The sequence below is a fragment of the Empidonax traillii genome, unplaced genomic scaffold (assembly GCF_003031625.1).
Source record: "Empidonax traillii isolate 1590-97213 ecotype Southwest subspecies unplaced genomic scaffold, ASM303162v1 scaffold1025:size206614, whole genome shotgun sequence".
Taxonomy (NCBI): Eukaryota; Metazoa; Chordata; class Aves; order Passeriformes; family Tyrannidae; genus Empidonax; species Empidonax traillii.
Window position 1 is genome coordinate 175,468 of NW_020956218.1, and position 25,813 is coordinate 201,280.

General features: G+C 45.2%; 1 protein-coding gene and 1 pseudogene across 1 annotated transcript; one reads left to right on the top strand and one right to left on the bottom strand.

Annotated features, from left to right (window-relative positions):
- The first annotated feature begins 586 nt into the window (after nucleotides 1-586).
- LOC114068274 (olfactory receptor 14J1-like) lies at nucleotides 587-1,369 on the top strand. The gene has a single exon (XM_027904253.1). The coding sequence runs from the start codon at nucleotides 587-589 to the stop codon at nucleotides 1,367-1,369; it is 783 nt and encodes a 260-aa protein (XP_027760054.1).
- Nucleotides 1,370-18,058: 16,689 nt separating this feature from the next.
- On the bottom strand, nucleotides 18,059-19,427 carry LOC114068275 (annotated as a pseudogene).
- Nucleotides 19,428-25,813: the final 6,386 nt, after the last annotated feature.

The following is a 25,813-nucleotide window of genomic DNA, read 5'->3' on the forward strand; positions in this document are numbered from 1 at the left end:
TCCCAGAAGTGCCTTGTTTCCTTTTTAAGCAATTTCCTTAGGGTGATCCCCCTTCAGCTCAAAGCTGCCAACCAGGGGCAGCTGTGAATAGGAAAGATGACCAGATCTTGGCTCTGCACCAAGAGACCATGCCCTTGCATCTCACAACTCACAAGATTTCACTTGGAGCACATTAGAAATGTCACAGAATTTAATCATCCAAACACTCTTGGCAAGAGGAACTGTAACAAAATAAAGTAACCAAATCCTCTTCCTCTGTTCTTACTTGTGCAAACTGTGAACAGCAGGTGTGGAAACACTTGAATACACCCCAAAGACATTTAATTGGAGGTCACCCTGTGTTCCAAGTTGCCTCTAACTGCACAGCAAGGATTCCTCAGGAGCCCCTGCCAGGGTTCCTTCTCCCAATGACCCCTTCAGGCAGCAAACCCCAGAGCTCAGGGGAGAGGGATGCACAGTGATCTTCCTGAAAAGAGGCCCTGAATGGTGAACTGCTGAGACATGTAATATGTTTTGCAGCTTGAGTCTGTCCTAATTCTGTTCTGCCTTTTTCTCCTCAACAGAAAACCAAACCCTGAGGCAGCAAATGCCCAACAGCAGCTCCATGGCCCAATTCTTCCTGCTGGCATTTTCAGACAGGCGGCAGATGCAACTCCTGCTGCACTTCTGGCTCTTCCTGGGCATCTCCCTGGCTGCCCTTCTGGGCAACGACCTCATCCTCAGCACCGTAGCCTGCGACCAGCACCTGCACACCCCCAGGGACTTCTTCCTGCTCCACCTCTCCCTCACAGACCTGGGCTGCATCTGCACCACTGTGCCCAAAGCCATGCACAACTCCTTCTGGGACACCATAACCATCTCCTACACAGGATGTGCTGCACAGCTCTTTTTCTTTGTCTTCTTCATCTGCATAGAGTTTTCCCTCCTCACCATCATGTGGTATGGCCGCTACTTTGCCATCTGCAAACCCCTGCACTATGGGACCCTCCTGGGCACCAGAGCTTGTGCCCACATGGCAGCAGCTGCCTGGGCCACTGGGTTTCTCCATTCTCTGCTGCATACCGCCAATACATTTTCCCTGCCCCTGTGCCAGGGCAATGCCCTGGGCCAGTTCTTCTGTGAAATCCCACACATCCTCAAGCTCTCCTGCTCACACTCAGGCTACCTCAGGGAAATTGGGCTCATTGTGGTTACTGCTAGTTTATTGTTTGGTTGTTTCATTTTCATTGTTTTCTCCTATATGCAGATCTTCAGGGCTGTGCTGAGGATCCCCTTTGAGCAGGGACGGCACAAAGCCTTTTCCACGTGCCTCCCTCACCTGGCCATGGTCTCCCTGTTCCTCAGCACCTCATTCATTGCCTACCAATGAAGGAAGAAGGGTTAATCGAAGCATCTTGCTGCAGGGGCCCACTGTTCTCCCCCCACCATTTTCTCTACCTTGCTCAAAGGAGATCTTGTTCTGTACAAATTCTGCAGACCTAAAATATTTACAGATACATAGTACAAAGAGCCCAGAGGTAATAAATCTTAACCAAAGGAGGCAAGGTAGACATTTCAATAGGTAAATAGGCTCAGAGCCAAGGCTTTCTTGAAGCCTCAGTGATCAGAACACAGAACAATGGAAGGATTGAAAAGTCACGAAGGTCACCCGATGAAGAGGAGAGAATTTGAGACCCCATGAGGAAGTAAGGCAGGATCTCCCACCATAATATTCCTCAAAATAGAGACCACGCCTCAGTCTTTGCCCCTAACTCCACCTGTTATGAATATTGTAATCTAATGATGCAATAATATGAATATGTATGTGGTTATGATGTAGTCATTGCCAAACCTGTATAAAATACTCATTCTAACCTAACCAGCTCGGAGCCTGTTTTCCCAGCACTAGCTGGCAGGCTACCCGGCTGTCAATCAATAAATACCTACTGCTTAGTCATAAAACTCTGTCTAAACAGTTTTTTATCTGCTTTTTTTGGGCATCACTTTGGCGACCCAGATGGGACTTCTATCCCTTGGCTGTGAAATCCATCGAAGGTCAGGACCCCTTCCCAGACATGCTAAAGGTAAGCTTTTACCTGTAAAGGGGGGGGCTCCTGTCTTCGTTGGCTTCTTGCAGGGGTGGATAAAGTTCCCATGATCAAAAGGTATTTATTCTGGTTTTAACTTGCATGCACTGGTGTCTGTAATAAGGTGTTCAAACACATGGGCAGGACACTGCTGTTATCATGTAGAACACACCATAAGAAGGATGCTTCTTTGGTCTGTTTGGGAGAACTGAGAAATTAGTTTTCCTTCTGTTGGGAGACTATCCCCATAGTTTCCTTCTGGTTTCTGGTTTAGATAAGGATTCTGGGCCTGACACGTGTCGTATTGTCTTGTCTTATATGTAGTTATTGTGCTGAATTTATTTAGTATTACACTGTCTTTTGTTATATGTGGTTTGCGTCTCGTGAATGTAACAAAAAACCGGGTTCTGGCATTTCACGGTCTGTGGCCAACAAAGCAAACATCTCATTAAGAGGGTTTTTTTAGGTTTGAGTTATTATATGGAGGGCAGTTTTGAACAATTGACAAACCAAACCACCTTATGAACTGGGGTTTGGGGCACTGTTATTGTGTTAATAGTTTTGTGTGTGTGTTCATTATCATTTTGTGTTGTCTTGTTTGTTTTTGGAACAACTGATATACCTTGCTTGCCTTGAAGCATTCAGGTACACATAGTTAAAGGTCTTATCATGCCAAGAATTGCTATATGGGAAGTAGTGCTGAACAGTTAACTATAAGCACATCACATTGAATAAGACCTAGAATTGTTTATTTTGTAATTGTTGGTACAAGCCTTGTGTAACAGTTGTAAAGTTTACCTCCCCGACAAACAAGGTTGGGTCAGAACCAGGGTGCATGAGAGATACAGGCACAGGAGGGACTGTTGTTGCTTACAGGGTACTAAATGAGGGGGGGTCGACAGGCTTGCCCTGAGCAGACCCACTAGTTGAATTGGAGCTAGGGGAAGATGAAAAAAAAATGGACTTTTAATTGACACTGGAGCTACATTTTCAGTTTTAAATCAGGAATTAGTGTCAAAAAGTGATGAATTTATTCAAGTAATGGGAGCTACAAACCAACCAGAGAAAACTTTCTTTCTGAAACCCCTAAAATACAAAATTGGAAAACAAATGGGAATTCACCAATTCTTATATTTGCCTAATTCTCCAAAGCCCCTTCTAGGAAGAGACTTGCTAGAAAATCTGGGAGCTGTAATAAAATTTGATAAAAGCAAACTGGAATTTCAAGTAAACCCTAAGCCTGACTGTCAGAACAAATTGTGAGTGAAACTTACCCCTTAGTGTGGGCCACAGATATCCCTTGAAAATCAAAGTGAGCTGCCCCAGTAGTTATAGAGTTAAAAATCAGGAACAAAACCGGTACATAAAAAAAACAATATCCATTAAGGGAATTGAACCCATAATAGAATGTAAATCACACGGTCTTACCTCAAAGGTTTTAAAACCAGTTCAACAATATTTGGAAATCAATTATCTAAGGAATTGGAACAAAGGGAACGGCCACAAGGAGAGGGCGTTCTTCTACAATATGTAGATGATTTACTCATAACAACTAAAACTGAAGAAAAATTTATAAAATGGACAATTTCATTGTTAAATTTCTTAAGACTGAATGGATAGCTGCGGTAATAATAAACATAGAAGAAGCCAGAAAACTCACAATGGGCCAGAAAATGACTGTTCTAATATCCTATACTGTGTCAGCAGTACTGGAACAGAAGAGTGGCAGATGATATAATCATTCAAGTGACTAATGTTGTCAACCCAGCCTCATTTCTAGAAGGAAGAATGTCAGCACAGCCTGTTGAGCATGACTGCCTGGAAACCATCGAAGCTGTGTATTCCAACCGCCCAGACCTTACAGAAGGACCGCTTGAAGACGCAGAAGACTGATTCACGGATGGCAGCAGCTTTATGAAGCATGGAGAGAGAGACTGGCAGGTTATACAATAACCACAACAGAACAGGTAATCGAATTGAACCCTTTGCCTACAGGAACCTCAGTGCAAAAAGCAGAGCTAATAGCTCTGACCCGAACTCCTAAACTAGCAGAAGGACAACGAATCAACATTTGGACAGATTCTAAATATGCTTTCTCCGTTGTACATGCTTATGGTACAAACCCCCGAAGTCGTTATATACTATAATCGGACAACAGAACGAAATAGTACAAATAGGGTGCAAAGGTGTTAATACTATAACGCAAAAAACCAAACTGATCGAAATGGTTATAAAGTCCCTGACCAACCAATCACTCACATTTAATCAGGCTAACAGGAACATTTGGATTAAGGCTAAAGGTCCAATTATATGCCGGAAAGATAACATAAAAGACAACGAACAACACATAGCCAAGTGCGAAACAAAATTAATACTTTATCAATCAGTGTCAGTCCAGTGCTCTTGGGAGAGTAGAGATAGAACTATCTCTGAGACATTCATCATCTGGCTTAAAGCAAAACCCACCACAGAACTGCCTGTAAAGGTAACAGACAAAATCACAATTCCCACTCCGACCTGTAAAGGGATACACAATCTAACCTTTATAGGACCCCATGTAGTAAGACAATCTAACGAGCTGAAACTACTGTTAGATCCCACATACTCACTGAAAAGAATACAAGTAAATATTCAGATAAACATCACACACTTACAAAAAGACTGCCAGCCATTCATACAACAGAGCCTTAAAGGTTGGAAGGCATGGCTGGCTGCCAGATCCCACCCACGACGCGTACGGCGGGATGCAACCGGGTGGCTTGGCACGGGTTTAGGAGTTTTAAACACAATAGATCAAGAGGTACTGGTAAATAAACTGAGTGCTGTCACATCCAATCTAGGAAAACTTAAAGTGCCTCTAAGCTCATCCATGCTTACTTTAGCTGAAACACAGTCACTAGCAATTCGGTTACTAACCCTGGTTACCAACCATACATCCCAAGATTTTTCCAGAATCACTGATTACATTGGAAAGGCTAACAAGAAAATTGCACTCGCCTTCCAGTGCATACAGACACAACAATGGGTACAAACTGTAGCTGCAGGAATACTGAGAGAAGGAACATCTGGGATACTACCCGAGGAAATAAAAGAAACTATAGCCAGAAATAACTCCACCACTCAATTTGAGAAAAATTATCAGGCGTGGTGGCAACTAGTGAACTTTACATACAATCCACAAAATGAACAAATTGAAGCTTATGTACTTACTATCAGTGCAGCCAAAGAACAAATTATCTTTCCTGTTCTGACTTTAGGAATGATACACCAGAATGTCATAGTTAGACCCATAAATCATAACGTATGGGCACACTATGATTCCTCCAAAAACAAATGGCAATCAATCAGTACAAAAGCCTGTATCCCTAAAGAGCAACTAGGGTACATCCGTGAAAATGCAGTCATAGAAAATGAAGATTTGTGTTTAGATACTGAAAATAGTATGTGCACCTTTGAAATCCTTCCCCACAGTATAAACCAATCGCAAGTATATTATGTAGGAAATGGATGTGCTTGTATTAGAACATTTTGTGATTATGTCTTTATTGATCTTTGCTATGTAGAAACGAATAATACTAACTTTTGTGTACGTAATTTTACTGAAATAATGGGTTGTGATTTTAATTATACTGTTCCTATTACCACTAGAAAACTGATCGAAGCTAAATATAGTTTATACCATGATGTACCGACATTGCAGATAGGAATGGAAATTGATCTTTTTAAAGCAATGCTTAGGCATCCCGATGTAGAGAAACTAGTCCAAGAAGTGAACAAAAGGTCTCAACGAATGATTTGGCAGGTTGAACACGACTCCACCAATATAACGAATGTCCTCACTAAGATAGAACAAACAGGACAACATCACTGGTGGGATATCTTTACAGGACAATCCCCTTCAGCAACAAAAGTATTTGACTACTTAATACATCCAATGCTAATTATAGCAATAACCATGCTTTTGCTATCCCTTTTAAATATATGGCTGTGGTACAGGTTACACTCTATAGTCAAAAGGACCCATATACTATGGGCGATAATGCACACTTCACACTTCCCTGGAACTTGACGAAAGATTTCGTAAGTTCTAAGAAAAGGGGGGAATGAAGCAGGAGGGGTTAATCCAAACACTTTTACTGTAGGCCCATAGGAGCCCCCTGCCCCCCTGTACACTTATAGTTTGCCGTTAACTATATTTCGTAAGCTGCATTTTGTACAAGAAGACTTTGTCCTGTGATGAGGACATCAGACCTTATAGGAACCACAACAAACACTGGACAAAGAACCCCAGACCCATAAATCTCATCCAGAGGAGCCAAGGTGACATTTGAATGAGTAGGGTAGGCCTAAAGCCTAGGGTTTCTTTAAGGCTGAGTGATCAGAACACAGAAACAATAGAAAGTACGAAAGGTCCCCAAGGTGAAGTGAGGATGAGGATTAAAAAACAGCCCCCAGGATGAAGGCAAACAGGAACTCCCACTAAAATATTCCTCAAAATGGAAACCACGCCTCAATCTCCGCCCTAACTTCACCTGTTATGAATATTGTAATCAAATGATGCAATAATATGAATATGTAAAAGTTATGTTGTAATCATGATCAACACATTGTATAAATTACCTGTTCTTACTGAATCACTTTGGAGTTTTTACCTGGCCTGAATGGGTAAATCTCCCCGGCGTCGTCGATAATCGATAAATACCTTGCTGCTTATGGACTTAAAACTCTGTCTCTGAGCAGTTTTACTCACCTGCCCCTTTTCTGGGCATCAATTGCCAGGAACTCCCTGTGTGCCAGGAGCTCGACCCAGCTCAGCAGCACAGCAACAGCCCCAGGCATTTCATCACCCTCGGGGGCATTTGGGATGAGTCCCTGAACATCAGACCCTGAGGAGAGTTGCAGGAATCTCTTGAGAAACCAATGTGTGATTTAAACTGTAAAGTTTCTTGTAGTGTTACTGGGTCCCACTGAGAGACCTAGCAGAGAAAACATCCCCAGGACCTTGTTAGAGCACAGATCTCTAACTGTGATGACAGGTCAGAGAATCACAGGATCGTAAAGGTTGTAAGAGACTTTCAACATCTGGTCTAACTGTCAACCAGAACACCATAATCACCCCTAAACCATATCTCAAAGTGCCATATGCAGATACCATCTGAACATTTCCAGAGACTCTACCAACTCCCTGGGCTACTTGTTCCAGTACCTGTACACTCCTTCAGTGGAAAAAGTTTGTAATATCTAATCTGACCCTCACCCAAGGCAACTCAAGGCCATTTCTTCTTCCTCTCACGAAAAGCTTGGTAGAAGAGACCAACCGCAACCTCACTAAAATTTTGGTTTGGATCGTTGTACAGAGCAATGCACATTGTAGAGGTGTACTCTGAGCCTTCTCTTTTGCAGACTAAAGAACCCCAGTTCCCTCAGCTGCTCCTCATCAGACATGTTTTCCAGGCCCTTCCCCAGCTCCATTCCCCTCTCTGGACACGCTCCAGCCCCTCCAGGGCCTTTTTGCAATGAGGAGCCAGAACTGGACACAGCACTCCAGGTGGGGCCTCCTTAGTGTAGCAAATGTAGATTTTAGAGTAGCAGCATATTATCCCTTTACCCTTTAACACACCAGCTCAAACCCCTATTACCCATTCCCATATCAATTCCCTAAATTCCACAGCCTATTTAGTCTCTTTTTCTAGGTAGAATTGTAGAAGAACACCCTAACCCTATGGAAGAAGATACAACCATAGACTCAACAACCTCCAGGCGTAGAATTCTTGAAGACCCCCAAGGACATTACGTGCTCTGAGGAAGATGAAGAAGAGGGGGTCCCAAAACGCTCTCAGACCCAATTTCCAAGAGATGTGACAGGGGCAGAACCTGGGTGGTGGCTGGACAGGGATTGGGTGAAAATCATTATAAAAATTGAGGAGATCTGTATCTCGCTGGGAGTATTCCAGAAAGCCTGGGGGCTCATAAAAGCCTTTGTATCCTTATCTTATCTCCTACCTAATTTGGCTTGGAGTCTTTTTTCCCCCACAGCCATTTAGGCAACAACACCAAGAAGATCTTTAGGAAATCAAAATCACCTGCTTACTCTGCTGCTCCTGAGGTATCAGCCTCCTGTTGTTGGTACTGTCCAGTTTATCAATATCTTTATTATTTATAAGATTTACTTGTGCCCCGTGGGTGGCACCATCTTGCCGGATGTTTCCATTTGACACAGGAAGTATCGTGGGCACTGCCACCTTGACCACCACTTGTGTCATTTACCCCAGACGTGATGTCATTGCAGGGTTGCTGGATGTGGGCGGGGTTAATGCGCTGCTATGAATGGGTATTACCACGGCATTAGTTGTTGACAGCGTTACTGAGGTGCCATGTTGTGTGTTAGTTACTCTGCCATCTCCTGTAGAATTACAGGCGTTGTTAGCGTTCCTGGTCCTTCGAGAATCACTACCTAGCCCACCATCTTGAGCTCTTGCAAAGTTCCCGCCTTCTTGTGAGGGGTTAAAAAGATTGCCATTTTAATTTTTACCATTTGGTTCTTTCTGAGAAAGATTTTTGGAGTTCAGACTATCATTTTCTGATTCTTGTGATTTTCCCATTTGAGATTTCTTTTTCTCTCCCCTTTTCTTTTGTTTTAAAATGTTTAAAATCAATCTCCACGCAATTAGTGATTTAGATGCTTCATTATGCCCTTTGTCACTTACTTTCTATAGCATTTTTCCAATTGCATACCATTCTTCATAATTTAACATTTCAGGGACTAATTCTTTCCTTTTTTTCAGTCATTTAGTTAAGGCTTTTAGCGAGTTTTTGTCATAAATGTTGCCGTGTTGTCGAATAAATGTTTTAGTTTGGCGGTAAGCTTCAGTTTTGTTAGTGATAAAAGAACTCCCCTGATTTAATTGTTAGTGATGAGGATAGGTAGGGGATTTAAGGGAAAGATCTATTTTCCACAGCTACTCACCTCTATCTTCAGGGTGTGTGGGTCATCCCTATCTCCCACACCTAAAGGGAGAAAACTCCAGGTCAGTTCAGTGTGTAAGAAAAGCTAAAAAGAGCAGGTCCTTTAACCAGGTCCACAGGCCCAGGGGAACACACACGACGCGCCCTCCCATGCAGTGGTTCGACAGTTGTAGAAGATGGTCCATCCAACCCCAGAACTCTCCACCTCCCGGTTCTGCACAGCTCTGCCCCTGACACGCCCCTCTGGGAATTGGGTTTGGGGTCTTTGGGACCCCTTCTTCTTCATCTTTATCTTCTTCACAGCACGTGCAGTCCTTGGAGCGCCTCCCAAGTTCTGCCCTTGAAGGTTACTTTGTCTCTTCTGGGATCTTGTTCTCCAGGCCTGGGGTGCCATGTTGTTCAAGAGAGGAGTTTTGTAGGGATTTTTAGTGCTAATATAGAGGATATACTGCAACTGTGAAAACATAGCCTTATGTTGTTTATAGTGCTAACATGCAAGATATGCTGCTTTGAGAACATAATCTTATGTTTCAATTGTGAAAACATGATCTGTTGTTCTGATGGCCTTGTGATGGTACCAGGATGTGAAAGATCTTCAAGAGAAACAGTAGAAAAACTAGATAGATCATATTGGTGTTCTGAGTCATCCGTGCTTGCATGATAACCCCCCAACTGGTGACGCACGACGTGATCCGGTAAGGAACAAAATGTGGACTCCTTTAATAAAAGGCAAGGAAAGGGTTACTGGCCAGCGGTACTTTGTCACAAAGCGCTGGGTTGCCCGAGAGAGGCAGGAAATGTGAGCTTATGGGAAACATGTCACCCGTGCAAGAAAAGGCAATGTTAAAATTATTCCTAAAATTAGCAAAAACAACAGAGACAGAGGTTAAGACTGTTGATTTAGATTTACTGTGGTGGGGGCAACAAAAGGGGTTGTTTCAATACACAGATCAAGTGTTCTCTCTCACTATATGGAATCAATCTGTGGCAATCTATCCGTAGAGGAAACATTGACACAGCATGTGCAGTATCTGTGTGGGATGCCTGTGCTAGAATGCTGGAGCAAGCCCTTGCAGAAGCAGGAGCAGTTCAAAAATTGAAACAAACTCTTTTGAGCTCAGCAGCAGCACTGAAATCTCCCACAGCAGTGGCACCAAAAACCGCCTTGAAAGATGGGAGGGTCTCGATCTCTTTGTTTCCTATGGAGGAAACAAATTTCTGGAATGGTAATCTTACTGTTCCATCTGTGCCGTTAACACCTGCCGAACAGACCTCTGCGTCCTTTCCAATTCCTCCGTATAAGCCTCTCAAAAAATCTGAAAATGTGCCTTTCCTGAATGATGATAGTGACATGGAAATAGACCATCTAGGTCCTGTGCAGCAGGGGACTGCCACGGCACAGGATCAGTTCCACCCTGATCCTATCGTGCAAGAAGTGCAGAAACAAAACAAACACTTAAAGGACTTGTTAGAAGAAATGCGCCAAATAGATATCAGCTCAGCAAGTAACAGGAAAATTCAAAAAATGTATGATAAAACAGCATGGACTATCAAAGAGAGTTTTGATTACTTAGGGGAGTCAGCAACCGTGGAAAAGAAAACAGAACCTGTTCAGACAGAACCCATTCAGCAGTCTTCTAGCAAGACACGCAAAAATAAAAGAATTTATGATATTGCAAAAATCAGGAGAACCCTGAGATGGACTGAAATGTGTGTAGAAGATGGATCTATGTCTTGTCAAGAGGCAGATCAATATATTCAAGACCAATATGGAGGAATTCCTGAAGAACTGGTAGAAGAATATAAGGTTATGAGAAAGTAGGGCAGTGATTGATATCAAGGTATGCCGCGATTGACAGATCCTCCACGATCTCAGCAGCAGAGAGTGACATGTAGTGTCCAAAGTGAGAACACTCCTAATCAACCACTATCACCACCAATGGATCCTGACTATTCACAAAGACATCACTGGAAGGATGTGATTGAACATGCAATCCTTGAAGGGTATACACTGCCTTTTTCTATTACTGCTTACCCTGTAATTACACACCTGCAAGGACAAAGATGATGGGCACCTCTGGATTGGAAAACAATTAGAGAAGCACAGTGTGCCATCATGCAATATCGACTTTATAACAAATATGTACAACAAATGTTAGAACAATTTTTCAAAAGCCAAGTCCTAACTCAAACTGACATTAAGGCTGTGATAGAGATGTTTTTTTGATCCTACATAACAATTGTTGTTTTCTGAAAGATGGAAGGATAAAGTGTGGATAGCTCAGGTGGAAAACCTGAATGGAGGACCCGATGATCCATTAACTGCTGCTACTGAAGACATGCTTTTAGGACAACAAACTCAGACCCTTGCTTTAGCAGCTGTAAAGGAAGTACCACAGATCGGATTACCAGTGCCACCTTAACGTAAGATAATTCAAGACCCCAGTGAACCACATATGGAATTTGTTAATCAACTAAAAGAAGCCATCAAAGTATCCCCTAATCTTACCCCAGATCTTTTCCAAAGGGTTGCAGTTGGAAAAGATCTGGCTGTGCTTAATGCAAACAAACAATATAAAAAGTTATAGCTGCCTTACTAAAAACAGACACCTTGGTAGATATGATTGAGACCTGTTCAAGAGCACCAATCATTGAAGAAGATCAGTGAAAAGCCAACATTCAAGCCAAGGCACATGCTAGTGCATTAGCAATAGCTTTAAAACCTATAATACAGAAAAAAAAAACCAAACCAAAAACCCCAACATGACAAACTCTGAAGCATCATCTTGATATTTTGTGAAAGTGGGGAGATGTCCAGCATATCTCCCCCTCAAAACTCTTGCATAAAATGCTTTATATATTAAATTGGCTTAATCCTTGTAGTGGGGATGACTTGCCAGTAGCACAACAATGTATTATACACGATCAGAATATAGATCAGAATATATACAAACCTTTTGTACAGGTTTATAACCATGTATTTAATCAGTACAAAAAAACATGTATGTTATTAATCTGGGGAAAGAGTTATGCTTGTGTTTCCACGGATCATCAAGAACTCCATTGGGTTCCAGCAAAATGAATAAGCCGTGGTTACAGCATCACTCAGCCGTTCCCATTAGAGCCTGAAGCTGAAGCAAGACGTCTACACAGACTGCGGTAAGCACTGACTCCGTGGTTGGCTGTGACTGATACACAGCACTTAGCACCCTTTGCCTCAGAAATCATATTCCGAGAAGGTTTAAGATCTGAATCACAAAACTCCCCTGACCTCCAGAGACAACTGAGTAGTGCTTGTAGCAAGCACAGTTATCAATGTCAACCGTGGATTTGCATGTATTGTAATACCTGTAACCAAAGTCACTGGAGAGTAGTAAGAAACTCCAATCCTGCTACATGGCATTTATTATGTTTTAATTTTGATGAACACCTTTGTTATGAGCTATCAATAGATATATGGTTTTCTGATTTTTTAGGTTTTAGTGTTAGTCACTGTGATGGCACCTTTTTGCAAACAGTAGAGTTAATGGAAAATTATGACTGTAAAACAAATGCATTAATTATATTCGAACTAACACGCTTGGTAGCCCGCAATCAGGTGATAAAAGGGTGTGTAATTGTGGATAATAGCTGTGGAGAATGGATCAAAGTACCATGGTCTTGGTTTGTGAGGAGTGATCAGTGGCAGTCAGAATGCTGTCACTGGTGGCGTCAACGGTCACTGTGGCTCTGACACTCACTGTTGGCCTGACTACAGACTCTATTACAGAAATTAACCCAAGACAAAACATGTGGGTTACATGGGCAAATAAAACTGGGCAAACCAACTTTTGTCTGTCTTTGGCAATGCCTGGAGATCCTTTTAGTATGTGCCTGATTGGCTATCCTATGTTTGAGGAAAGGGCATTTGACAGATGGTTTAATGGTGGTTTTACTGACATGGAGCGTCTGTATAACAACACCAGACAGAACAAGAGCTCCAATGGAGAGTGTATGTGGAGCAACACTGTGCCTGTGATGCAAAGTGCCTTTGCACGACATCTTATACAGCACCTGAACCATTCGAGTCCACTTCCCTTACAAGAGTTAGACCTCTTAGGCTCTGTAGCACCGTCTCAGTGGGCAAATGTGACCTCATATACCAACTGCAGCACTGTTAGCTCTGAAGAAAAACCATGGAACGGAACAGGAGTAGTTGATTTTGGGGAGCCTTGGTATCTTTGGCTTCACACACAGGGTGAACAACTAGCAGGGAGTGGATATAAAAATCTGAGTGGTAATTCTGAACACTGGAATTTTTCTGAGAACAGTGCAGGGCAATTTAGTGTCAACACATCTTTATTACCACCAGGATATTTCCTTATTTGTGGTAATCGTGCATGCGAAGGTATCCCTTTTCATCCAGTGGGAGGTCCATGTTATATCGGAAAATTAACACTCTTTGCCCCCAGTCTAAGGCAATTGTGGAAGGAAACACAACGTATGAAAAGAAATCTTCATCTCTTTGGTCCAGACTGTGACGATGATGTTAAAATTGGATCAGATGCAGGGACAATAGCATTAGCCATGTTTCTTCCTGGAGGAGTTGCCACTTCTAATTATGCTAAATTGAAGCACTCAGCATGCTGGAGTATTAAGCAGTTTAACACAACATCCAACGTCATATCACAGCTTCTGACTGACGTAGATAGTGTACGACACTCAGTTTTGCCAAACAGAACAGCAATTGACTTTCTACTGCTAGCACAAGATCATGGGTGTCAAGAATTGGAAGGAATGTGTTGCATGAATTTGTCTGACCATTCACACAGCATGCACAAACAATTGCAGACCTTACAGGAAGGTTTGGACCATGTTACTTATGGTACATCAGAATTTACTGATTGACTGAAAGGACTTGAATTGGGACCATAGCTTATGCAAATTGTACAATGGTTGGCACCCATTGTCTTTCTGCTTCTAGGAGTATGTATTTTTCTACCATGTCTGGTACACTGTTTTCGCAGCTAATGGTTAAAGTGTATCTGCTTTGTTTATAGAAAAAGGGGGAAGTGCAGGGATTTTTAGTGCTAATATAGAGGATATGCTGCAACTGTGAGAACATAACTTTATGTTGATAACATCGAGGATATGCTGCTGTGAAACATAATCTTATGTTTCAACAGTGAAAACATGATCTGTTGTTCTGATGGCCTTTTGATGGTACCAGGATGTGAAAGATCTACCAAGAGAAACAGCAGCAAAACTAGATATAGAAAACAGGGTCTCAGTACCGGCTATCGGAGTGGGAAGTACATAAAGAATATTAAAGAAATAGAGCTAATAGAAGAGAATTGTTAGAAAACTATATAAAAGATTGCTTCTTGATTTAAATAAATGATGCTCTCAGATCATCATATTGGTGTGCTGAGTCGTCCGTGCTCGCATGAAAACCCCACAGAGTTCAAAGCATTATAAATTGTTACACAGCATTCAGTTTCTGATCAATTGAACATTCCACAAATGTCTTGTTCTTTTAACAGTAACAGATCTAAAGCTAATCTGTTTTGCAATGTCATCTTAGTAGTTTGCTGGACTGGCGTGTTTAATTCTCCAAATGCATGTTGTGTCTAATTGCTTAAAACACTTCTTTGCCAGGTAATTTCTTCTAACAGAAATTGGTGTCTTTAAGGTGAGAGAGGGGGTAAAGAAGTTCTCAAGAAAGAGGGATGCTTTTTGTCCGGTGCTACAATAATCTGGAAAATCAATCCCTTTATTTGCCCATTGCGGTCTTTGTGTTGCTTTTGAAGAGGGAATAACATTGTCATGGTGCTGTTCTTTAGACACTACAGTGAAAGTAAAAATACATCTGGGGCAAAGGGAGGGAATTCCAGGTCGCCCCCTATGCTGCTCTAGTGACAAATGTGAATAAACCTTTCCATCACAGCACCCCCAAGCCATTCCCAGAAGCCATTCTATATTTTACAGTTTTACAGTCAGCATTGTCTGCACAATCAAGGATGGTAATCTTTGGTTTAGTATTTCTTGGGGTGCTGTGGATGGGGCAGTGGGTACAGGGAACTCCACAGTGATTAAGAAGGTATGAAGCCTGCACCATTCTGAGGTGTGTGAGGGTTATGAGAATAGTGCTTCTATGAGGGCTGCACTTTTATGAGGTGCATGGGGTTTATGAGCATAGAACTTTTATGACATTTATAGGGTTAATGAGGACATGGCCTTTATCATGGGAGTCTCTTATGAGATTTATGGGTTTTATGAGGACAGCGCCATTATGACATGCATGGGCTTTATGAAGGCAGAGCTTTTATGAGGAAAACCCCATTACGAGGTGGTTGGGCATTATGAGAACAGTCTCTTTATGACCTTTACACACCCAGATCTTGATGTGTCCACACATCTCTGCCTGGGTGTGGGTGTGAATTGACTGTGGTTTGAGTGTTGTTATTGGGAATCTATAATTCAGTCACTGTTCAATAGTAGCACATGCTACTGAATCCCATGATAACTGTTAAGTTCATCAATAATAAGGTGCTACTAATCTCTTTTGCCCCCTTACCTTTGTGTCCAAATCCTTTGCACTCTGACTCTCTTGCATCCCAAGACTGTGTAAATCATTCCCCTTCCCAGAAAAAATATATTTTATTGACGTCCACGTTAAAATCTTCCTCCTCAACTAAACTACAAAACAACTCCAATTAGTTTTTGAAGAATTGAAAACATGAAGGCAATTAAAGGAAGGAAAAAAAATTGTTTGTCTGTATTTTAATGAGCCCCACAGTGTACTTAGAGACAAGTCCGTGATCCCGAGGTACTAAGAGAAGATTGAAGAAGCTGCTCAAGAAGTCAGAAGACAAAGCCCAGGTCCCTTGAAGCATTGCTGGGCCCCACTGAGGGCAGGCACTGACAAAGCCTCCCCAGGGACTCCTTAGAGCAGATCCTTGCAGACCATGAGTGCAGGGACACAAAGGCTCTGGGCAGACCCCAGCAATGCTGAGCAAAGCCTCTCTTGGTTTTGTGGAGCAAAAAGGCCAAGGCTGAGCCCCAGGCCCTGGCCCAGCAGATCCTGTCCCTGATGGGGGGCTCAGGGAGGGACGAGGCAGAACCCAAGGGCAGAAGCTGCAAGGAAAGTGGCTTGTGGTGGCCTCAGGGGCAAAGGCAGTTGCCAGAGCCAAGGGCACAAAGACCTGGGTGCCTTTGGGCCTTGCAGCCCTGCCAGAGCCCTTGACCATGTCTGCTGCAGGCTGTGTTCCCCTGTCCCTGCTGCTCCTTGGACCTTGCAGGCTGCACACACCTCTCCTGCTTTCCCACCCCCCTCCCGCTTTCCCACCCCCCTCCCAGCAGCATTTCTGGGCCCTCCCTGATGGCTCTGCTGTCCCCCAGCTCTGGTTGGTGCCATGTGCACTTGGTCTTCTTGGCTTTGATGCTGAGCCCCTGTGCTACAGGACATCCCTGACAGAGCCCAGGTCCTTCTCCTGGGGGTCACTGCAGAGCTGAGCTGATCCAGGTCACCTCCCATTGCTCTGTCAACCCCTTGGGCCTGCTCTGGGCCCTGCAGGTCCTTGCCCTGCTCCCAAGGGCTGTAGGGGTGCTTCATGGTCAGGGCTTGGACTTTAGAGCTCAGGGTGTGGATTAGGCAGAACTTTGGCAGGTTTGTTGTTCTGCTGGCAGTGTCTGGTTCATGATAAGAGGAAGAACTTTTTGGGCTGCGTCAGGATTAAAGGTTGACTTTTCATACTGGTAATACAGGTTTGGGATTGGGGTGGGCATTGGAGTACAAATAAGAGTCTGGAATTCTGCGTTTGAGCTTTTTTGGCTTGGAATTAGAGCAGTGGATTTCCTTTCAATGGGAGTGGCAGCACTTTTGGGGAGTATTGTGGCTTAAGGTTACAAAGAGGGTTAAGGTAAATCAGGAGTGTTTGCACAGTCAGTGTTCCAGCACTGCAGCATTCCATGAACCTGGTTTTACCTCATAAAAATCTTTCCTCTCTATTTGCTCGGCCCCTCTTCCCTTCCACAAACATCCAATCCTTTTTGTCCCAGTTCCTCCTGATCTCCCCCAAACGTTCCTCTGGGTGGACCCTCTGGAATAAAAGGAGTCCTTAAATCTTTTGAAACCTCATGGAACAAGGTAGCCATTGTGTCACTGTGGTGCCTCTTGGAAACAAAGAAAACCTGGGACACAGTGGAACCTCATGAAAGGAAGGGGCCACTGTAACACTACAGGGCCTTTTTGGAACCAAATGGACCTTGGGACACTGGGGAACCCCATGGAATCAAGGGATCATTGTGACACCAAGAACACCTCATGGACTCAAGGGACCACTGTGACACTCCAGGGCATTCTGGAGCCAAAGGAACCCGGGGACACTGTGCAGCCTCCTGGAATCAAGGGGCCATTTTGACACTGGAGGGCCTCATGGAAACCAAACCAAATACAGGCTTGTCCAGGTCCTGAGAGTGATTCAGAAGGGAGGTAGCAGTGATTTCTCCCTACAGACCCATCACTCCAATGGTCTCTCCATGCCCTGAAGGTTTCTGGCCATCAGGCTGTAGCTGAGGGACTTGGGCCGGGCCATGAAGACGGGGTAGAACAAGGGCTATGTCCAACTATCCCTGTGTTGGGCTGTGCTGGGCAAGGAGGAGGACGCTGCAGCAAACAGTGGCACTGCTGAGCTGAGAGGAGCAGGGGGAGAGACCTTGTGCCTGCCCACACTGGGCAGGAGCTGCCCAAGGATGGCAGCTCTGAAGCACTCCCAGCATGTCCCTGGGAACAGCAGGAGAAGACTGGATTTCCAACTCAGACTGGGAATGCAAAGAGCAGGAGTGTCCTGTTGTCACTGCAGGAGAGTTCCAACCCTGCAGTAAGGGCACAGAAGAAGTGACCCAGTCCATGCAGTGGCCTCAGAAGATCCCACAGCATCCTGTAGATGCTGTCAGGGAGGCCAGCTCTGCTTCACAAGTTCCCAGTGCCTGTCTCTGCCTGTGCTCAAAGGGCTCTCACCCCCAGGACTTTGCTCAGAGAGCACTCAGGCCTTCCAGAGAGAAAGGAGCTCAGGATAGTGTGGAAGTAGAAAGAGCAGTTCTGCAAAGACCAAGGTCTGCTGCTCCCTGGAAGTACTGCTGTGCTGGGATTCTTGTCCCTTTCCCCTTTGCAAATACCCCCTGTCCTGCAGTGTGATGTCCTTTAGGAACAGCTAAGAAGAAGGGTCTTAGACAAAAAAAGGCACTGCAAGGTCCTTTATTTTTTTTAAATAATCACAGAGCACAATTCATCATTTATACATCTCTGGGTAAAATTCAGTGAGTAGAAACTAAATTAAAAGGAAGATTCATATTAATATTTCATTGCAAATAAAGTTTTTGCAAGAACAACCTGAAAACCTCCCCAAAAAGCCTGAGAAGGCAGGTTGGGCCATTAAGGAGTCCCCTTCTGAATGGTACACACCAGAACACAGGCACTTTACTGCTCCAGAAAAGCATCCAGTCATCCTTTTCCTTTTGGCATCTCTGAGCTCTTGGTTCCTCAGGCTGTAGATGAGGGGGTTCAGTGTTGGAGGCACCACCGAGTACAGAACTGACAGAACCAGATCCAGGGATGGGGAGGAGATGGAGGGGGGCTTCAGGTAGAAAAATGTGGCAGTGCTGACAAACGGGGAGACCACGGCCAGGTGAGGGAGGCACATGGAAAAGGCTTTGTGCTGTCCCTGCTCAGAGGGGATCCTCAGCACAGCCCTGAAGATCTGCACCTAGGAGAAAACCATGAAAATGAAACAACCAAACCCTAAAAAGGCACTAAACACCATGAGCCCAATTTCCGTGAGGTACCCTGCGTGTGAGCAGGAGAGCTTGAGGATGTGTGGGATATCACAGAAGAAATGGCCCAGGGCATTGCCCTGGCACAGGGGCAGGGAAAATGTATTGGCTCAGTGCAGCAGAACATTGAGAAACCCAGAGGCCCAGGCAGTTGCTGCCATTTGGGCACAAGCTCTGCTGCCCAGAAGGGTCCCGTAAGTGCAGGGGTTTGCGGATGGCAACGTAGCGGTCGTAGCACATGATGGTCAGGAGGGAAAACTCTAACATAAAGGACAGAAAGAAAAAGAGCTGTGCAGCACATCCCATGTAGGAAATGGCTTTGCTGTTCCATAGGGAGTTGTGCGTGGCTATGGGCACAGTGGTACAGATGCAGCCCAGATCTGTGAGGGAGAGGTGCAGCAGGAAGAAGTCCCTGTGGGTGTGCAGGTGCTGGTCGCAGGTTACGGCGCTGAGGATGAGGCCGTTGTCCAGGAGGGCAGCCAGGGAGATGCCCAGGAAGAACCAGAACTGCAGCAGCTGCAGTTCCCGCCTGTCTGCAAATGCCAGGAGCAGGAACTGGGCCATGGAGTTGCTGTTGGGCATTTGCTGCTTCTTCAGAGTGTTTGGATCTGTTGAGGAGGAGAAGTCAATGCTGAGTTAGACCAGGTTGCTGCAGTCAAACATGACAGCTCTCACAACCACCAGGCTCTCTCTCCTCACTCAGACCTCCCTGCAGCTCCCTGCCCTGGATTCTGGCTGTTGCTGCCTGAGGGCACCATTGGAAGCAGGAACTCTGGGATTGGTTCCCAAGGACTCCTTCTTGCTCTGCTGGCAGAGGTAACTTGGAATGCAAGGTGATCTCCAATTAAATGTGCTCATGCTTTATCCAGGACCTTCCCAGGTTTGCTGTTTGCCATTTGCCCAAAGGAAGGACTGAGCTGCGAGGAAGGCAGGGAAATGCCAGAGCGCTCCTGCAAAGGGAGGTGGGACAGGCACAGATGGAAATGAGGGCCTTGTCCTTGCCTGGGCTCTGGCTGCTTCAGGGCAATGCCCAGCCCAGCCCCCGTGGGCCTGAGGGCAGAGGTTCTGCTTGGGTTGGCAAAGGAGCCCAGGCAGGAGCTGCTCAGGGAAGGGCTCTGTGCCACAGACACAGGCAGGGAGGGGCCACATCCCCCTGGCCAGCACTTGTGGCAGCAGCTGCCTCTCCCTCCCTGCCTGGGTGTGTGTGAGGAGCTGTTCCTGCCAGCAGCCCCTCCCCGTGCCCAGCTCAGCTCCCTGCCAGTGCTGCCAGAGCCCATCCCCAGCCCAGGGCCCAGGGGCAGCTCTGCCTGGGCAGGGGCTGCATAGCAGATCCCAGACCCCCTGCGCTGGCTGGGAAGGGGCAGGTGTTGGCAGTGGATGTGCTTCCTTACATCATGGTTAGATTTGAGAAGGGCTCTACCCACATTTGCTACAAGCGCGCTGATGACTAAAAAGGCCAATGCGAGATAGACAAGTCTGATTGCAGAAGGTACAGCAGAAAGACTCCCCAGGTGATATTGATGAGATGCAATTTTTTCTGCTTTGTCTTTTCTCCTCGAGAGTGATCCTGCGTGTGTTCTCAAAAGAGGCAGTAGCGTTATAGATGGTGTGTCTCCAGGCCTCCCGACTGGAGGCCAGGGTAGACCAATGGTGATGATCAATATGGCCAAGGCTGAGGGATTGTTTCAGGGAGTCCTTGTATCTCCTCTTTGGGGTTCCTCTCTTGCGGCAACCAATGGTAAGTTCCCCCTAGAGCACTATCTTAGGGAGGCAGTAGTCCTGCATCCTGGAGACGTGCCCTGCCCAATGCAGCTGTGTTCTCAGCAGCATGACCTCAATGCTCATAACTGTTGCCTGTTCAAGGACAGATGTGTTGGTCACATAGTCAGTCCAGTGGATGTTTAGGATTGTACAGAGGCAGCACTGATGGAAGTGTTCTAAGAGACACAAATGGTGACAGTAAATGATTCAGATCCATATAAAAGAGTCGACACTACAATGGCTCTGTAAACACTGATCTTTGTACTTTTCTTCAGGTGTTTGTTTTGCCATACTCTTTTATGGAGTTTACGGAAAGCTCTTTATGCCTTAGCTAACCTGTTGTCTATTTCTGCATCAATCTTACTGTACGAGGAGATGATGCTTCCCAGGTAATTAAACTGCTGGACTGATTTGAGCTCTGTTTCACCAATGGTGATATGGGGATGATGGGAGACTTCCTGAGGTGCAGGTTGATATAAAACTTCCGTTTTCTTCAAGCTGACTTCCAGTCCAAAAAGCTCAGCAGCCTCTGCAAAGCAGGAACCTAAACTCTGCAGAGCTGCTTCTGTGTGGGCGACGAGGGCGGCATCATCAGCATAAAGCAGCTCACGGATAAGATGATTTAAGGTCTTAGTGTGGGCCTTCAATCGCCTTAGGTTGAATAGGCTCCCATTGGTACGATATCGAATGTAGACACCGTTTTCATCATCGAGGTCTACCGTGGTCCTTTGGAGCATCATGCTGAAGAAGATTGTGAATAAAGTTGGTGCGAGAATGCAGCCTTGCTTCACACCATTGGCAATGGGAAAGGGCTCAGAAAGTGCATCGCCATATCTGACTTTACCGCGTTGGTCCTCATGAAGCAAGATGATCATTTTGAGGAACTTGGGAGGACATCCTAAACGTTCCAAAATCTGCCACAGACCTTTTCTGCTCACAGTATCGAAAGCCTTGGTGAGATCAACAAAGGTAACATAGAGTCCTTTGTTCTGTTCCCGACACTTCTCTTACAGTTGTCTGAGAACAAATACCATGTCTGTGGTACCTCTGTTGGCTCGGAAACCACATTGGCTTTCAGGTAGAAGATCTTCTGCTATGGTGGGTATTAATCTGTTCAAAAGAATTCTTGCAAGGATTTTACCAGCAATGGAGAGCAGAGTAATACCTCGGTAATTTGAGCAGTCTGATTTATCTCCTTTCCTCTTGTACAAGGTGAGGATGACAGCGTCACAAAGGTCTGAAGGCAGTTCACCTCGTTCCCAACAGCGCACCACAAATTTGTGAAACTTAGCATGGAGTGCTTGGCCACCGTACTTCCAAATTTCAGGTGGGATTCCGTCAACCCCAACTGCCTTGCCAATTTTCACCTGCTGTATTGCTTTAAGAGTTTCTTCCATGGTGGGGGCAGTATCCAGTTCAGTTTTCACTGGTTGTTGTGAAATGTACTGCATTGCTGAGTCCTGAACTACACGGCTAGTACTGAAGAGAGTCTAAAAGTGTTCAGACCATCGGTTCAAAATGGAAAATTTATCTGTGAGAAGCATTTGACCATCTGCACTAAGTAAAGGGCTTTGAACCTGGTGTGTAGGACCGTAGGCTGTTTTCAGAGCCTCATAGACCTGTAGTCACCTGTATCTGTGCATAATTGGATTTTTTCTGCTGGATTGGTCCACTGCTTGTTCTGGATGTCACGAAGTTTCTGTTGTAGCTTGTTGCATGTGAGTCAAAAGGTTGTTTTTCATATATGACAAGACGGTTGAACAAGGTGGGCTTGGTGAGCAGTTCTTACTCAACAATTCCTGGGTCTCATGATTGTTTTCATCAAACCAGTCCTTGTTTTTCTTGAAGGAGAACCCTAATGATTCTTCAGAGGACTGCAGAATGCTGTTTTTAATAAGTTGCCAAAGCGCTTCGGGAGAGGGATCTGTGGAATGAACTTCAAGCCTGGACTGAAGATTTGCCTGGAAACTGTCCCTCACTGTAGCTGTTTGAAGACTGTTAACTTGAAGTCTCCTTCTAGGAATGCCGCCCTTTTTAGGTTTGAACTTAAGGTGGAGGTTAAGTTTACAGCGCACAAGGTGATGATCTGTTTGGCATTTTGCACTAGGCATCACGCGGATGTGACGAACATCTCAGATATCTCTCTGTCGCACCAAGATATAATCAATGAGGTGCCAGTGCTTGGACCTAGGATGCATCCAGGTTGTCTTCAGACTATCTTTCTGCTGAAAGATAGTGTTGGTGATGGTAAGTTGCTGCTCAGCACAAAACTCTAGCAGAAGGCGACCATTATCATTGCAGTTCCCAACACCATGCTTGCCTAGTACTCCTTTCCAGGCTTCAGAGTTCTTTCCTACTCTGGCGTTGAAATCACCAAGGATAATGATCTTATCTTCTGCAGGAACCTTTTGTATAAGGTGGCGTAGGTCGTTTTAGAATTTATCTTTTTCAGCAGGGTCAGCTTGGAGGGTTTGGGCATATATACTAAAGAGAACAGCATGTTGCTCATTGTGTAGTGGGAGGCGTAGGGAGATAATACTATCAGAATGACCAGTTGGCAGATTTTCAAGTTTAGAGGCAATAGAGTTTTTAATCATGAAGCCAACTCCTGAGAGATGCCTTTCAGAACTGGGTTTACCTGACCAGTAGAGTGTATAATCAGCACCATGTTCTCTAAGGCTGCCTTCCTCATGAAGACGAACTTCACTGAAAGCAGTGATGTCGATGTTGAGTCGTGACAGTTCATGGGCAATTAGAGCAGACCGACGCTCAGGATGGCCACTGTTTGCAGTATCAAGCATGGTTCTTTTGATGGGGAGGCACCGGAGACATACATACACAATCTATGAGATCTAAAATATGTCCGCTTTATTGGGATAGCTCAGAGTTTTTATAGCATCTCTACACAGGGTCTCGTGACAAGAAGCATACAATTGGTTAGAGGTCACTGTCCAGTTGTAAACATCCATTACAAATACCTTTATAATTGGTTATTAACAGATAACAAGGCAATAGTTTACTTTAACGAACTCCACCTTCTTCTTGGCAACTATTTTTCTTTGTTCTCGAAAAGACAGCCGTAGCCATCTTGGGACCTATAACTTATAGTACCTATAAAACTATATAAAAGTTTATAAAAGTCTATAAAAGTACCACACACAATATAAATTGCTCACACATTCATTATGTTCCTCCCACATGGTTCTGATGTTCCAGCAAGCGAGTGTTAATTTGAGTACACCTTTGGAAACAAGTGTATGCCTTTGTCTCTTAATCTTTTTTTGACCGCAACAGAAGATGCCCATTGGCCGCGGTTAACCAACCAGGTGAAGAGTGGAGATGAGCTTTGGTTAGGTCACCTTTTCTAGGTTCCTCTCTGTGCAGAGCAGGCAGTGCTCTCCTTGAAAAAGGCTGCTTGGTCATTCAGGATGCTGCCGAATGAGACTGTCATCTCTGGGGTCAGATTAAGGCGACCGATGTCCTGAACCGCCTGCATGCAGGGTTGGGTCTGTGGCTTCCAGTGCACCTTTATCACCTGCCATTTTGTCCCTCACCTATCGCTGCAGGACTTTACAAGCATGGGTATAACCCTCGAACCTGGGAGTGGATTTCTTAGGTGAGGTTCAGTTTGTGCAGAACTGGTCCCACCCTTTACTCCTGAGGTTCATCTGTCAGGGTCTAGCAAACTAGGATGGTGACAGTGAGGTCCTCGGGATGTAGGTTTAATAAGAGTATCCTTCTCTTGGATGGATGGCCTCACAGGGCTAAGCAAGCTCCATCTGCCCGGGTTTGCAATTACATTTGTCCTTCTCCTAGGATGACCGTCGGAAGGTTAGTGAGCTCATCCTGCCCATGGACACATTTGACCCTTCAGTTTTGACCTGTCTGGCATGGGAGACCCTACTGGAGGCATATGCCACCGTCAGCACAGCTCGCAACCTCATAAGGGCATACAGAAATAGTTTGGACAAGCCCTACTCTCCCTACTTTTCCTTACAAGGGCCCCTGCAAATGGCAGCAGGTGGACCTGAAGCTGGAAGGAGCCCTGAGTCTGCAGCTGAAGTGCCCTGCCCAAACCTGCCTTGCATTTATCAAGTGAAAGAGCCACCTACACTGCTCTGCAGCCGCAGTCTTACCGTGCCAAAGGGCTGCCAAGGTTCCTCCCCTGAGCAGCTCTGCCCTGTCCTCCCAGCCCAGGATACCTTTCACCTCCTCCTCACTTCTCTCTGCCCTTGCTGCCTGCAGCTCCTGCCCTGCTCTGCCATAGGGCCACTTCCTCTGCACTGCAGGGACTGGAAGAGGCCTTCTGAAAGACCCTACAAGCTGTGGGATGTGGCAGCTTTAGGAGATCTCTGCAGGAAGGGAAGTTTAAGTGTCTTCTAGCCAGAGAATTCTTCTTTCAAATCCTGGTAAGATTTCTCCCTTAGTGAGAGCTCAGTCCCCTCCCAGCCCAGGCTGCCTCACACCTCTCTGCCTTCTCTCCTGTGCCCTGGGTGCTGCAGGCAGTGCCCTCAGCCCTGCTGGGCTGTGTAGAGGAGCTGCTCCTGGGCAGAGCTGTGTCTTTGAAGCTGTTCTTGGTTGCCTGGAACTCCCTTTGTGCCAGGAGCCCAGCCCAGCTCAGCAGCACAGCATCAGCCCCAGACATTTCATCACCCTCGGGGGCTTTGGGGATGAGTCCCTGAACATCAGACCCTGAGGAGAGTTGCAGGAACCTCTTGAGAAAGCAAAGTGAGATTCAAACTGTGAAGTTTCTTGTAGTGTTCATTTGTCCCACTGAGGGATCCAACTGAAAAAAGATCTTGTTACAGCACAAACCTGGAAACTGTGATGACAGGTCAGAGAATCGCAGAATCATCAATGTTAGAAGAGACCTTCAAGATCTTCTGGTCCAACTGTCAACCAACACCACCATATTCACCCCTAAACCATATCTCAAAGTGCCATATCCATATGCCATCTGAACATTTCCAGAGACTCCACCACCTCCCTGGGCTACTTGTTCAAACGCCTGAACACTCCTTCAGTGGAAAATGTTTTTTGTAATATCTAATCGGAACATCACCCAAGGGACCCTAAGGTGATTTCTTCATCCTTTCACTACAAGCTTGGTAGAAGACACCAACCCCAACCTCACTAAAATCTTGGTTTGAATCGTTGTAGAGAGCAATGCACATTGTACATAGGCACACACTGAGCCTCCTGTTCTG

Coding starts and splice junctions, on each gene's coding strand:
- LOC114068274 (XM_027904253.1), top strand. CDS start 587: ATGCCCAACAGCAGCTCCATGGCCCAATTCTTCCTGCTGGCATTTTCA.